Source organism: Medicago truncatula, chromosome 6, assembly GCF_003473485.1.
Source record: "Medicago truncatula cultivar Jemalong A17 chromosome 6, MtrunA17r5.0-ANR, whole genome shotgun sequence".
In the NCBI taxonomy this organism is placed as follows: Eukaryota; Viridiplantae; Streptophyta; class Magnoliopsida; order Fabales; family Fabaceae; genus Medicago; species Medicago truncatula.
This window is the reverse complement of record NC_053047.1, coordinates 33715509-33728209: the sequence shown is the minus strand read 5'-3', so window position 1 is coordinate 33728209 and position 12701 is coordinate 33715509. Positions and strand designations below refer to the sequence as shown.

General features: G+C 34.3%; 1 protein-coding gene across 1 annotated transcript; it reads left to right on the top strand.

Annotated features, from left to right (window-relative positions):
- Positions 1–9052: 9052 nt before the first annotated feature.
- Positions 9053–11430, top strand: LOC112422845 (uncharacterized). Its single transcript, XM_024786542.1, has 5 exons — positions 9053–9713; positions 9809–10041; positions 10141–10323; positions 10576–10980; positions 11062–11430. Exons 1-5 carry the CDS (start codon positions 9053–9055, stop codon positions 11428–11430), a joined length of 1851 nt encoding a protein of 616 aa, XP_024642310.1.
- Positions 11431–12701: the final 1271 nt, after the last annotated feature.

Sequence of the window (12701 nt, the reverse complement as noted above, 5' to 3'; positions counted from 1 at the left end):
AAAGAGGTTCTCTGGCATCGACCTATAGTTGGTTGGATCGAGTGCAACACTGATGTTGCAGCCACCAATGTATCATTATCCTGTGGAGGCATCTTTCCTGATAGCAATGCTCATCTTTGATAATAATCTTGCTCAGGGATCAGCTTGCATGGCAGAGCTATCTATCTGGTGTGATGAGAGCAATTGAGATGGATCGTCAAAATAATTGGCCAAACCTTTGGTTGGAGAATGATTAATCTTTGGTTGTGACGACTTTAAAAAATTCTTCCCTAATTTGTTGGTCCTTAAGGAATACATGGTCTAGTTGTCGCTAGCTCTTGTTTGAGTTTTGGGTGTTTTGAGGGTGTGTGTTCTTTGAGCTGAGCTTTTTTCCTTTTTGATTGATGTTTGCTCCACCGTAATTCTATGATGGACCGGAGGTAAGAGGTGCCCTTCTGATTTGATTCTAAGTCTGGTGGGCCGATCACTTTTGATTCGAGATCGGGAGTCAGTTCTTCGGTTCAGTTTTGGTTTTGGGCTTTTTTGGTGTTCTTTTGGTGGACCGGAGATTGCGCGGTGGTGGAAGCTGATTGATCTTTGGAAAAGGAGTTTCTTCAAATGTGGCTCAGTGTTGGTGATGAGGACTAGTTTCTCTTTTACATTGGTGTTCTTTTGAGGTGAGTCGTGGTGACGAGTGTTATGAATGTTGTTTTCTTCAGTGTCGGTAAATATAGGAATCAGTTTTAGGGGGTGTTGTTTATTTTGGTGGGTGTTGACCGCTGGGGTATCTTTATTGGTGTTTGTTTTCAGGTGGTCCGCATATATACAGTGCCTTTAATTTGTATTTTCTGTAACATTGGTCTCTGTTCATCTTGTGCATAGACCTGTTTTTTAATAAAATTTTGCTGATTAAAAAAAAAATGAATGTAATGGTCTCCCATATCTTTAGGGAAAGGAGCCATTGTGCTTATAAAATGGCTAATATAGGTTTATCTATGAATGCTTTTACTGTTTAACTAGAATTTCCTTCTCTCATTAGAGAATCCTTTGATAAGAATTGATAGTCGGATTTAGGCAATAGTACCAAATCATTTCCAAATAATAAAGTGTAAGTAGAGTATCGTATCCATATAGATTGTCGTTTCAATTAGGCAATTCACGTTACTTATTTAAAACATAAAACAAATAAATAAAAGATAGAAGGGGAGTTTGTTCAATTTGATTTGTTTTCTCATAGCGAAAGTTTAGAAGTAACCTATTTTGATTGTAGAATGTTAGTGGCGGTTAAGATTCTTCAAATCTCCGCTATTCATTTGTTGGAATTAAATCATAGTTAAGCTTGTTCAAGGATTGGCTAAATGTCTTCCATTTAAGTGATGAGTTCTTGACATTTTATTCCCCTCCAACTGTCAAGTTGCAGACTTACACCGGAGTTTCTACGCGCGTTAATGCTTAGGGTCGTCAATCCTATAGGGGGATACACCTTCACACGTAGATGTATGTGGGGTTCTTGCTCCCTCAGAGGTAATTAAAGCATAGATTTAAATTAGAGTTCCTAATTCTCGATGGTCTTAAATGTTTTTTCGTCTATGAATTTTAGAAGTACATCAAATAGTCTCCCTCTCGGTAGTTATACAAACGGACAACCCTATCTCGTCTACCTTACCAAGAATGTAAGCAGAGTTAAACTATCATGTTAGTTCCTAGGTTCATTTACTATCGTTATTACCCTTTTCCCAATTCCGGTGGTTAACAATGTTTTCTTAGTTACTTCTTGATTCAGGTAGATTTTCACCGAACATTAGCTATGTCACTTCTCTAATTACCATTATCTCAGGGTTGTCTCACTTCGGTAAAATCACTAAGAATTTGCATAATAAAATTAAACAGGAATCATAGAATAATTAAATAAAAAGACTTGACTTAAATAGATCCAAGAAATAAAATAGAGGTTCATCTTAGAACTTATCTTAATATGGTTTAGTTACTCATGGTAACAAAAGACAAATTACAAAAGAAATAAAATATACCCTAGAGTCTTAGAGTGATGAGAGAGATTTTTTCCTTGAACCTCATAGTATTTGCCTTCTTCTTGAACTGTTTCATTTTGAAGGAAAAATTATGAATGAGAGAAGTTGTATTTATAGGCATAGTTTCCTCGTGGGTTTGAGCCTTAAAACTGGGTTTCTTTTTCACCAAAAAGTAGCAAAAAATAGCTATTTCCCAAAATATCACACCCCAGGGCACGCAAACCATACCCAGGGGCGCATGAAACACACCCTGGGGCACACATGTGTATTTTTGTGCACCCGGGGGCAAATGAGTGCATTTTCTAGCGCATAATCGTCTGATTCTTTATCCTTTGGGTGTTTTCTTCCATATAACTTTTCTTAGGACTTGGAATAGAATTTCTCCTTGTAATGTCTTCAGAGACCTCTTGAATCTTCATTCATTGTCTTCCTAAATCTTCACAAGATACTTTGCTTTGCCGATTTGCACGATTTTGCTTTGAATTTCATCAAAACCACCCTAGAATTGCTTGGTTTTCGGAATATTAGAATTACATGTCTTAAAATGAAAAAACTACAAAATGTTTCGAAAACCATAGACAATTGTCTTAAAACTCATCTATCTTGAATAAAAATGACTAAAAATATGCTAAAAAATAACGTAAGATGATATCATCGAGAATATAATAGGAATGTCTGGTTGTAAGTTTTGTAACTTTTTAGTAGGATTTGGACTAGACCGACCCCTCCTATTTGTTTTCTCTGATTTTCAGTTGAATACATTTTGAAGTAGTAACACTTTGATATTCCTCTTTTCTAAGAAAAAAATCTAAAACATTTGAAAATATTTGTTTTAAAAAATTGTTTAAAATATCATTAAAAATATAATATTTAATCATTTTGAAAAAATAATAGAAACTATATAAATTTAAAAAAAAATAAAAAGGAAAATTAAAATAATTAAAATAAATCATAACCATATTAATTATGAAGAGGACATTAAAATGAACATACAAACAAATTTATCCAAAGCCATGATAAAACTAAAGTTAAAATATTCGAATCATCATGATAAAAATAATTATCCATATTCAAATTTGATTACATATGGACAATTAATTAAAATGCATGTGTAACTAAGCTATGCATTATTTATGCATACCTCTTATTCCTCGCTCACTTATATAAGTATCTAGCGCGTGAAGAAAGTAAAAAAATCTATGTTATCAGTTGTTGACATTAATTCAAATTAGTTTTTCTTCTTCTTAGGGTCTACGACGGTAGGGGGCAAAAAAATGTTTTTCAGATGGTGGTGTATATAGAAATATTTAATTTTTAGGGGGTATATATAGCAAAATTCTCTGAAAAGACCCCAAACATTGACATGATAAAGGGCTGAGCTGAAATCTGTTAATATTTTTGGCCCGTCTGGCGCGATTTGCTATATATATCCCATGTAGTACAAATATTTCTATATACACCCTACTATAAAAAAATTGGCTATTCTTGATAATATGCTCAAAATTTTATTATCGAAGAAATTGATGATAAATTTTTGGCCCTTTTATTCTTAATAATATGCCTCACTAATATTAAAAATATCGATGATATTTATTATCCAAGAAATCAGGATAATTTTCATAAAATAAATTTTATTTTAGTCGAAAGAATTATGGTTGTTTATTGAAAGATCCATTGACAAAGAAAGAAATGACTTGGTATGAGTGATAATGTTTTATTGAAGATCCATACATTTCCTCTAAGTTCAACCCATATGGTTGTTTGTTGAAGATCCAAATATTTCCTCCGAGTTCAAGCAATGGGATCCAGAAAAGTTCATTGTATCAACAACATTTTACAACCTTGAAGACAACATTGATTCTGAAGGGGTCGGTAATGATAGGACACTTAAAATAAAGCGTATTGATGGATAATAATTAGTTATCTTATTGTGAGTGTACATCAACTTATATAAGCATGGCATATCTACATGATTAGAATCAATGAAAAATAACCAATTTTCTCTTCTAAATTTTGAAGTGTGATCCCTGCTTGAATGGGGTCGTATTACTGTCTTGACATAGCCTCCATGACAAAAAAGAGAAGGGACCATTTTGTTGAAAGCGTATATATTGGTTGGTAGGGATTATGTGTTAAAATATATATTAATATTTTTGAGTGACATCATTTAGAATATTTGATTCTTTTGGGGAGAAAGTGCAAAATAATGCAACTGGTTATGACTACAAAAAAGATTAGTCTATCATTAACAAGTTTAATACTAATCCATATTAAAAGTCACATAGATGTTATTATATTTACGTATTCAATTTTATGTTATGAAGAATATTTTTCAATTGTGTTTCTGTGTGTGGACTTGTAGGAGGGTATAATTAGTGGATATTCCTACTATTCTTGTGCACAAGAATCCAATCCCATAAAAACATAGAATCATTTTGATGTCTCAAGTGAAAGTGGCAGAATTAAATCCATGGTATCTCCCAGCTAAACCACACACATGCATGGGGAACATATGCAAGGCAGCATACGGACACACTAGGTACTAGAAAGTGTTTTGCTTGATAAAGAATACCCTTATACTTTTAATAATATTTATCTTTTGGTACCAAAGTTCAATTATTGCCACTAGCCCATGACCCATATCAGTCATAATTATAAAATTTATTTGGAATATTTGTTTTTTTATCAAGGGAAAACAAAGACAAAACAAAGGAACAACTACATTCTCAATGACACCCTCCTCATAACATGAGCAAGGATTGAAGTAGAAAGAGCTGCTAGACAATCTTGAATAATGGTAAAACCCACGTTCATAGAGCATGAGAAAAGACATCTTGCAAGAACTCAACAATATTTCCAACAAATTGGAATATTTGTTTACCCTTAAATATAATATTTTTTGGAAATTTTTAAATATATTTATATATTATTCTTTTATTAATTATAGCTCTTACTCATACAATTGTTTGTCTTGAAATATGAAAGTCAACATTAAATGCATTTATACATAAAGAGGTTTGCTAGAACACATTCACTAGTTTTTTATATGGGAGTGTTTTAGCAAGCTACACCTTAAGGTGTACTTGACTACTTTTTAATTATCATTTGCTAAAATACTTCTTCTAAAAAATAAGTAGGTGTATTCTAGCAAATGCCTACAAGAATTGCTAACATACACCCATTTATTTTTTAGAACGTATGTTATAGCAACATACGCCCCGAGGTGTATTTATCAACTTTTTAGCTATAACTTACTAAAACACTCCCACATAAAAACTAGTAGGTATGTTCTAGCAAACCCCATAAAGGTACTTAATTTAATAATAATAATTACTACCTCTATCCTTATATATAAGACTCTTTTGGCAAAATCACTGGAATTAAGAGAGTTGGTATTTGTACTAAAGTTGTTTATAATCACTAATATTTTTACAATTTTATCCTTTAAGAGAAAGAGATTTAGTTTATGTTTTCAACATGTTATTTATTACTGATTGGAAATGAAAAAAAAAATGCATAATACTCCCTCCATCCCATATTATGTGACTTAGTTGACTCTGTCACATATGCCAATACATAATTTTGAACTTAAATATCTTTAATAATATATTAGAAAAAATTATGAAAATTTGATATTTTGAAAATATTCATCGAGACGAATCCAACAACATCTTATATAATATATTTTGTCTTTATAAATTAGTAGAAAAATAAGGTCAAATCATGTTATACGAACAATATGTATTTTTAAATTAGGTCATTTAATATAGGAAAGAGGGAGTAAATAAGAGTATGTAGGTAAATAAATAACTAATGTAGTTCTTCTTCAAAAAAATATTAATTAATGTAGTTGAAAATAACAATAGAATTTTATAAAAAGGAACAAACAAAAATTTTAAAAGGGTCTTATAATTAGAGATGAAGGGAGTAAATTTTATAATTATGCACTGATTCCTTAAAAAAAAAATTATGGACTGATATGGACAGAGGTGGTATATACAAATTATACTCGCTAATTACATTACTTTATTTTTTAAATATGTGTAAAAGAATGTTAAAGAATATTATAATTAAAGACGGATGGAGTAGATAATTTGGTATAGGCTTTAGTTTTATTTATGAGTTCCTACAGTTTTCTTCTTGTCATCAAATGTAGTTTTATGGCTAATAAAATCATATCATATATAGTTTTAAAAGTTTGATCATGTCATCCTAATTACACTATTTCAAATAAATAAGATTTGTATTGATAGAACAAGGCTTGGAGCTTAGCCGGTTAATTCAATCCATTTGCCAAGAAATCATATTAATTATCTGTTAGTCTCAAAATATGTCATCAATTTAACAACATATTATTAATAATCAAGATAAACTAAAATAGTCAAACAAGCTAACATTATTTATTCAATTTTGAGTGTATCCCTTTGCCATGTAGTGCTTGGTTCCTACTCACTTGGACAAAGTTGCCCTTATCTTACTTGATCCCCATCACATGCTAAGCTTCTATGGACAAAATATAAAGTTATGGCACAAAATCAGATACTAGAAGATTGAGATATTATATAGTAGAACCCTTCAAAGCCTTAAAAATTGTGGGGTCTTTAACTAAATGAGCATCACGTATATGGACGTTTGTGTCTTGAGGAATATGGAAAGGAAAGGTACGTCACTTCAAGTAGTGTAGTAAGTGTGGCTAAGGTTGTGTGTTTTGAAGAGAAATTAAAGAAAGGAGGAGTGAGTAGGATCCACATACGAAATCCTTTATCATCAATCAACATCCAAAGCATGGAAAGAAAAAAAAGGCATGCCACAAAAATATAATAAGAAGGACAAACCATGGACATGGTGAATTTTTATTTTTTTTGTCAAATAGTTTGGTAGTAAGAATTTACTCTTTAAAATGAATAAATGTGATGTTTAGGGTTTGAAATTCAATCCCTGTATATAATAATGTATTGTCCATACTAGCTTAACTATGTTCGTGGAATAAAACCATCGTGTACTTTTTTTTTTGGTATGACCATCGTGTACTTTATTGTAGTAAAATTTGCCTCCCACGCATGATTTTTTTATGGATCGGGTATATTTTGCGAGCAACTTCAATAACTAATTTTTTTAGTTGATTAAGAGCCCGTTTGTTGTAGCTTTTTTAAGAAGAAAAAAAAAATCACTTTTTAAAAAAAAAAATCACTTTTAAGAGTTTTGCATCCGTTTGTTACAGTTTTTTAAAAAAATCTAAATCTAAAAACAGCTTCTCAGCTTCAAATGAGAAGCTGTTAAGAGCAGCTTCTCAAAAAATAGATTTTTTTTAGAGGAGAGAGAAAATAGAATTTAAAATATTAAACTAATTTTGTAACAAAAAATCCCTTATATATATAGTTGTATCTAAACAAATTAAATTATTTGTTTAAAAAAATAATTTTTATCATGGTAAACAAATGCAAAATAGATTTTAATTTTTCATAAAATCTCTAAAATATTTTATGTGAAAATCACTTTTATTTTAATCTATAGCAAATGAACCCTAAATTAATTAGAAAATAAAGTTTTTCTTACAACCGAAATAACCTTATAGTATCAGAGTTATTTTCGCATATGCTACTTTTCCTTTGTTGTACCCTTGATATATTCTTTTTTTTTTTTGTACAAAAGAGGGCCAAAGGCCCAAAGAGAAAGAAAAAAAAAAACTAAGAAGCTATATGTATATTCCTAAGCCCCAGAAATATCATAAAAAAAAGGAGTCTTCAAAGCTCACTAGGAGGAGTCTCCAAAACAAGCAAATTCCAAGAATCCAAAGATAAATTGAAGTTTGCTAGCCAGTCAGCACATCTGTTGTCTTCACGCCACGTGTGAATAATTTGAGTATGCCAATCCCGTCGAAGAAGCTCTTGAATACTTCTTGTCAAGGAAAGAATGACTCCATTCATCTTGCAATTGGTAGTAACCATATCGACAAGCACCTTCGAGTCACTCTCTACTATTAAATGAGATAGACCTTCTCTCTATGCTATGTCAACTCCAATATAGAGGCCCCACATCCAACATGTAACATGTCACATGCTCCAATTTTGCGACTAAATCCTTTAATCCATTTCATGTCAGGTTGACGAAGAAGTCCGCCACAACCTGCAAGCTCCCCATTACCTTTACATGCTCCATCACAATTGAGTTTCACCCATCCATCAACTGGCATCTTCCATCCAATATACACAGTTCCCTTAGGTTGAGGATTGATTTGCAAATGATTTTGAGAACTTTCTTCAATGAACCTGATGTAATTTTGGATAACATAAGGTGGATTAGCCGGTCTTTGGATTCCTTCTTCAAAAATTGATTTGTTTCGCCAAGTCCACAAATGCCAACAGGTTGTCATGTTAGTTGTTTTCCATGTAGACTTAGAAACTCCATTGCATTTTTTACTAAGGTTTTTGAAAACCCAATCCCTGCAATCAACAAAAGAAAAGAAATTAGTTTTCCAATCCGAAGGAACAATTCTAGACCATACCTGAAAAGACGTCGAGCAGTCACGAAGCACATGAAGGACAGTCTCATCTGCATTCCCACAACAAGGAAAAGTAGGTGATATACCCACCCCCACCCCCACCTACTACGACGATAGTTAGTGAGAATACGACCGTGTGCCACTAACCACATGAAAATTTGAATACGATGTGGACCTTTCCAACTCCAAAGGATTTTCCAATCCCCTTCCACACTAGATTGGTTCTGAGTAAGTAGATTATAGGCACTCTTAATCGAGAATTGACAAGTACTAGTGCCTCCCCATCCAATAATGTCAGGCCCATCAGCTTCAGCCGGTGCAGGGAGTGCTATCACTTTATTGGCAATTTTCTCGGGAAGATTATCAAACAAAAAATTATTGTCCCAATCTCCATAGGAATTAGTCACATCCTTAATATTAAGAGTGGTATCAATAAAAGATTGAGTAGCAATAGTGATGTCTTCTAGCAATAGCAATAGTCACATCCTTAACATTAAGAGAAAAGTTGTTTGATGCCAACTCCAAATTTTTTCATTCTTTGATGTCTTCTAGGCGCCGTCATAATGCCTTGTGTTCTATTTCTGTCGATGGGGCGGTGGTTGAGGATGTGCAGCCTATTCGTAATGTTGTTTATGCACATTTTGCGGAGTATTTCCAGTCTACCAATGTAGAGCGCCCAAGTGTGGCAAACTTGAACTTTCGGTCCTTGTCTGTGTCGGAAGGAGTGAGCTTAATCAAGCCTTTTTCAGTGCAGGAGATTAAAGAAGCTGTGTGGGATTGTGATAGTCATAAGAGTCCTGGTATTAATTTTGGTTTCATTAAAGAGTTTTGGATTGAAATGAAGGATGAGATTGTGCGCTTTGTGTCTGAATTCCACCGCAATGGGAAGCTATCCAAAGGTATCAATACTACTTTCATTGCTCTCATTCCTAAAGTTGATAGTCCTCAGAAGCTCAATGATTTTCGTCTTATCTCTTTGGCGGGGAGTCTTTATAAGATTTTGGCTAAATTGTTAGCCAATAGATTGCGGGGGGTCATTAGTTCAGTTGTTTCGGAATCTCAGTCGGCTTTTGTTAAGAATAGACAAATTTTGGACGGTATTCTGATTGCTAATGAAGCTGTCGATGAAGCATGTAAATTTAAAAAAGAGCTTATGTTGTTTAAGGTGGACTTTGAAAAGGCACATGATTCTGTGGACTGGGGTTATTTAGATTCTGTTATGGGTTGCATGTCTTTTCGTGTTCTTTGGAGGAAATGGATAAAAAATGTGTTAGCACTGCCACAACGTCTGTTTTAGTTAATGGAAGTCCAACTGATGAATTCCCGTTGGTGAGAGGGTTAAGACAAAGTGACCTTTTGTCTCCTTTTTTGTTTTTGTTGGCGGCGGAGGGTCTTAATGTTGTGATGAAATCTTTGGTTGAGGCTCAACTGTTCTCTGGCTATAGCATTGGGGTGGTTAATCCGGTTGTTGTATCTCACCTCCAATTTGCTGATGACACTTTGTTGTTAGGTACTAAAAGTTGGGATAATGTTCGTGCTTTAAGGGCGGCCCTTGTGTTGTTCGAAGCTATGTCGGGTTTGAAAGTGAATTTTCATAAGAGTATGCTTATTGGGGTGAATATTGCGTAGTCTTGGTTACATGAGGCTGCTTCCGTGTTAAGTTGTAAAGTAGGTAACGTTCCTTTCTTGTATCTGGGTATGCCTATTGGTGGTAATCCTCGAAGATTGTGTTTCTGGGAACCTATTGTGAATCGTATTAAATCTAGACTGTCGGGTTGGAATAGTCGGTTTCTATCTTTTGGTGGTCGCTTGGTTCTTCTCAAATCTGTCCTGACCTCTTTGCCTGTCTATGCACTTTCCTTCTTCAAAGCTCCATCAGGTATAATCTCCTCTATTGAATCTTTGTTTATTAAATTTTTTTTGTGAGGATAATAGGAAAATTTCTTGGTTAAGTTGGCAAACTGTTTGTTTAAAAAAGGAGTGTGGCGGTTTGGGGGTGAGGAGATTGAAGGAGTTTAATATAACATTGTTAAGGAAATGGTGTTGGCGGTTATTGGTTGATAGAGGTGGTTTGTGGTATACGGTTTTAGTCGCCAGATATGGCGAATTAGGTGGCAGGTTGGGGGACGGAGAGTTTCTTGTTGGTGGTCGGAGGTGAGTCGTCTTAGGGGTAGGGTTGGTGTTGGTGGTAGCGGTTGGTTTAAGGATCAGGTGTTGAGGAGAGTTGGTGATGAGGCTGATACATCGTTTTGGTTCGATAGGTGGATAAGGGAGGCTCCTCTTCGTGTGAGGTTTAGTCGGTTGTTTGAGTTAACAAAGAATAAGTTTATGTCCGTGGCGGACTTGCTATCTGTTGATTCAAAGCGGTGGGGGGATTTGTGGAGGTGGATACGTAGGTTATGGCAGTGGGAGGAGGAGTTGCTAGAGGAGTGTAGGGCTTTACTTCTTGATGTTTCTTTGAATCCTAATGTTTCAGATAGCTAGGTGTGGCTTCCGGACCCATCTGGTGGTTACACTGTTCGTGGTGCATATAGTTTGTTGACCTCTCAGGTTCCTCAGGTCGCGGACTATGCTTTGGATTTGGTGTGGCACAAACAGGTTCCCTTGAAGGTGTCCGTTTTTGCGTGGAGGCTCATCCGAGATCGTTTACCAAAAAGGACTAATTTGATTGCTAGACGGGTGTTGTCGCCTGACATGTCCTCGTGTGTTGCTGGTTGTGGTCATCCTGAATCGGCGCAACATCTCTTTTTATTGTGTAATACTTTTGGTTCTCTGTGGCATCTGGTGCGAGATTGGATTGGCTGCTATGGGGTGGACACAGATAATATTTTCGATCATTTTTTACAGTTTACTCATTTGACAGGTGGTGGTGTTGCTAGACGTTCTTTTATGCAACTAATTTGGCTTCTTTGTGCATGAGTTGTGTGGAATGAAAGAAATAACCGTCTCTTTAATCAGGTTGTTACCCCCATCCCTTGTTTATTAGATAAGATTAAGATGTTGTCTTTAGGTTGGCTTAAAGTTAAAAAAACTACCTTTGTTTTTGGAACTCAGCAGTGGTCGTCAAGCCCTCTTGTTTGTTTGGATATTGGCTAATGTCTTTTTGTTGTGGATTGGTTGTAACTCTTGGTTTTGGAGGTAGTCTCTAGGGAACACCTTCTGCGTTTGGGACTGCCTTATTGTTTATATAATTTCATTTTGACTTGTTCAAAAAATGTATATCCTTTTACCAAAAATTGGTGCTCCAGCTTATAGTTAAGTCAATAACGTAAATATACTTCATGCGCTGAACCAAAAGAACACTGTGCTTATAGTTATATCAATTTTAGGTAGCGCAGGCACACTGTGCTTCAAACATGGTACACTCAATCTTCAATTTTCGAACCTAGCATCATATTTTTCAACGCACTGTACAAAAAAATTGCAATACTTGACCACCGTTCTATCGAGAGTTTGCCGTTTCCACTAGTTTGGTATATATATGTCATATATTTCTGTTTGTCAATTGTCAAGTAGAAAATTAACTACGATACGTTAATCAATGAAACACATCACGGTTCTATTCTCTAAATAATTATTTAAAGTTATTTATTCACAATAAGATTCTGAATTTGAAAATAAATTTCAAACAGGTTCCAAGTTACATATGTAAATTTCGTAGAGTTGATGTTATAACAACAAACACTTCCTCGTTTCAGTTAATAGCTTGATTTATCCTTTTTGTATTTAGGGACAACTTAACTTTAATAGTAACTTCTTCGGTAGACATAACATAAAGAAACGTCTTAAAAATTGTTGTTTTTGAATTTCCAAACTATTATATTTGGATTTCCAAATTCATTCTATTATCTACCGAAATTGTTACTAGATTGAGTCGCGACCAGGTCGCTCAATTTAAGACGTTTTGTGGCACTGCCCAAAATTGTGCAAAGCAAACTATGAACCACGCCGCCGTCTCCAGGATAAAACAAGTTCATCTACAACCGTGCGGTTAACTATGCACTGTAGAAAACTGTTCGAGAATTGCACCCTCAAATATTGTAACACCCCGTTACCCAAAAACAATTAAATATCAAATATACATCAGAGTAGTTCCACAACGGGCATGCTACACGTCATTTCAAAATTTCTTAAATAGAAAATAAAACTATTTAATCAAGCAACTTATTATTTATGAAAACATAGCAGCA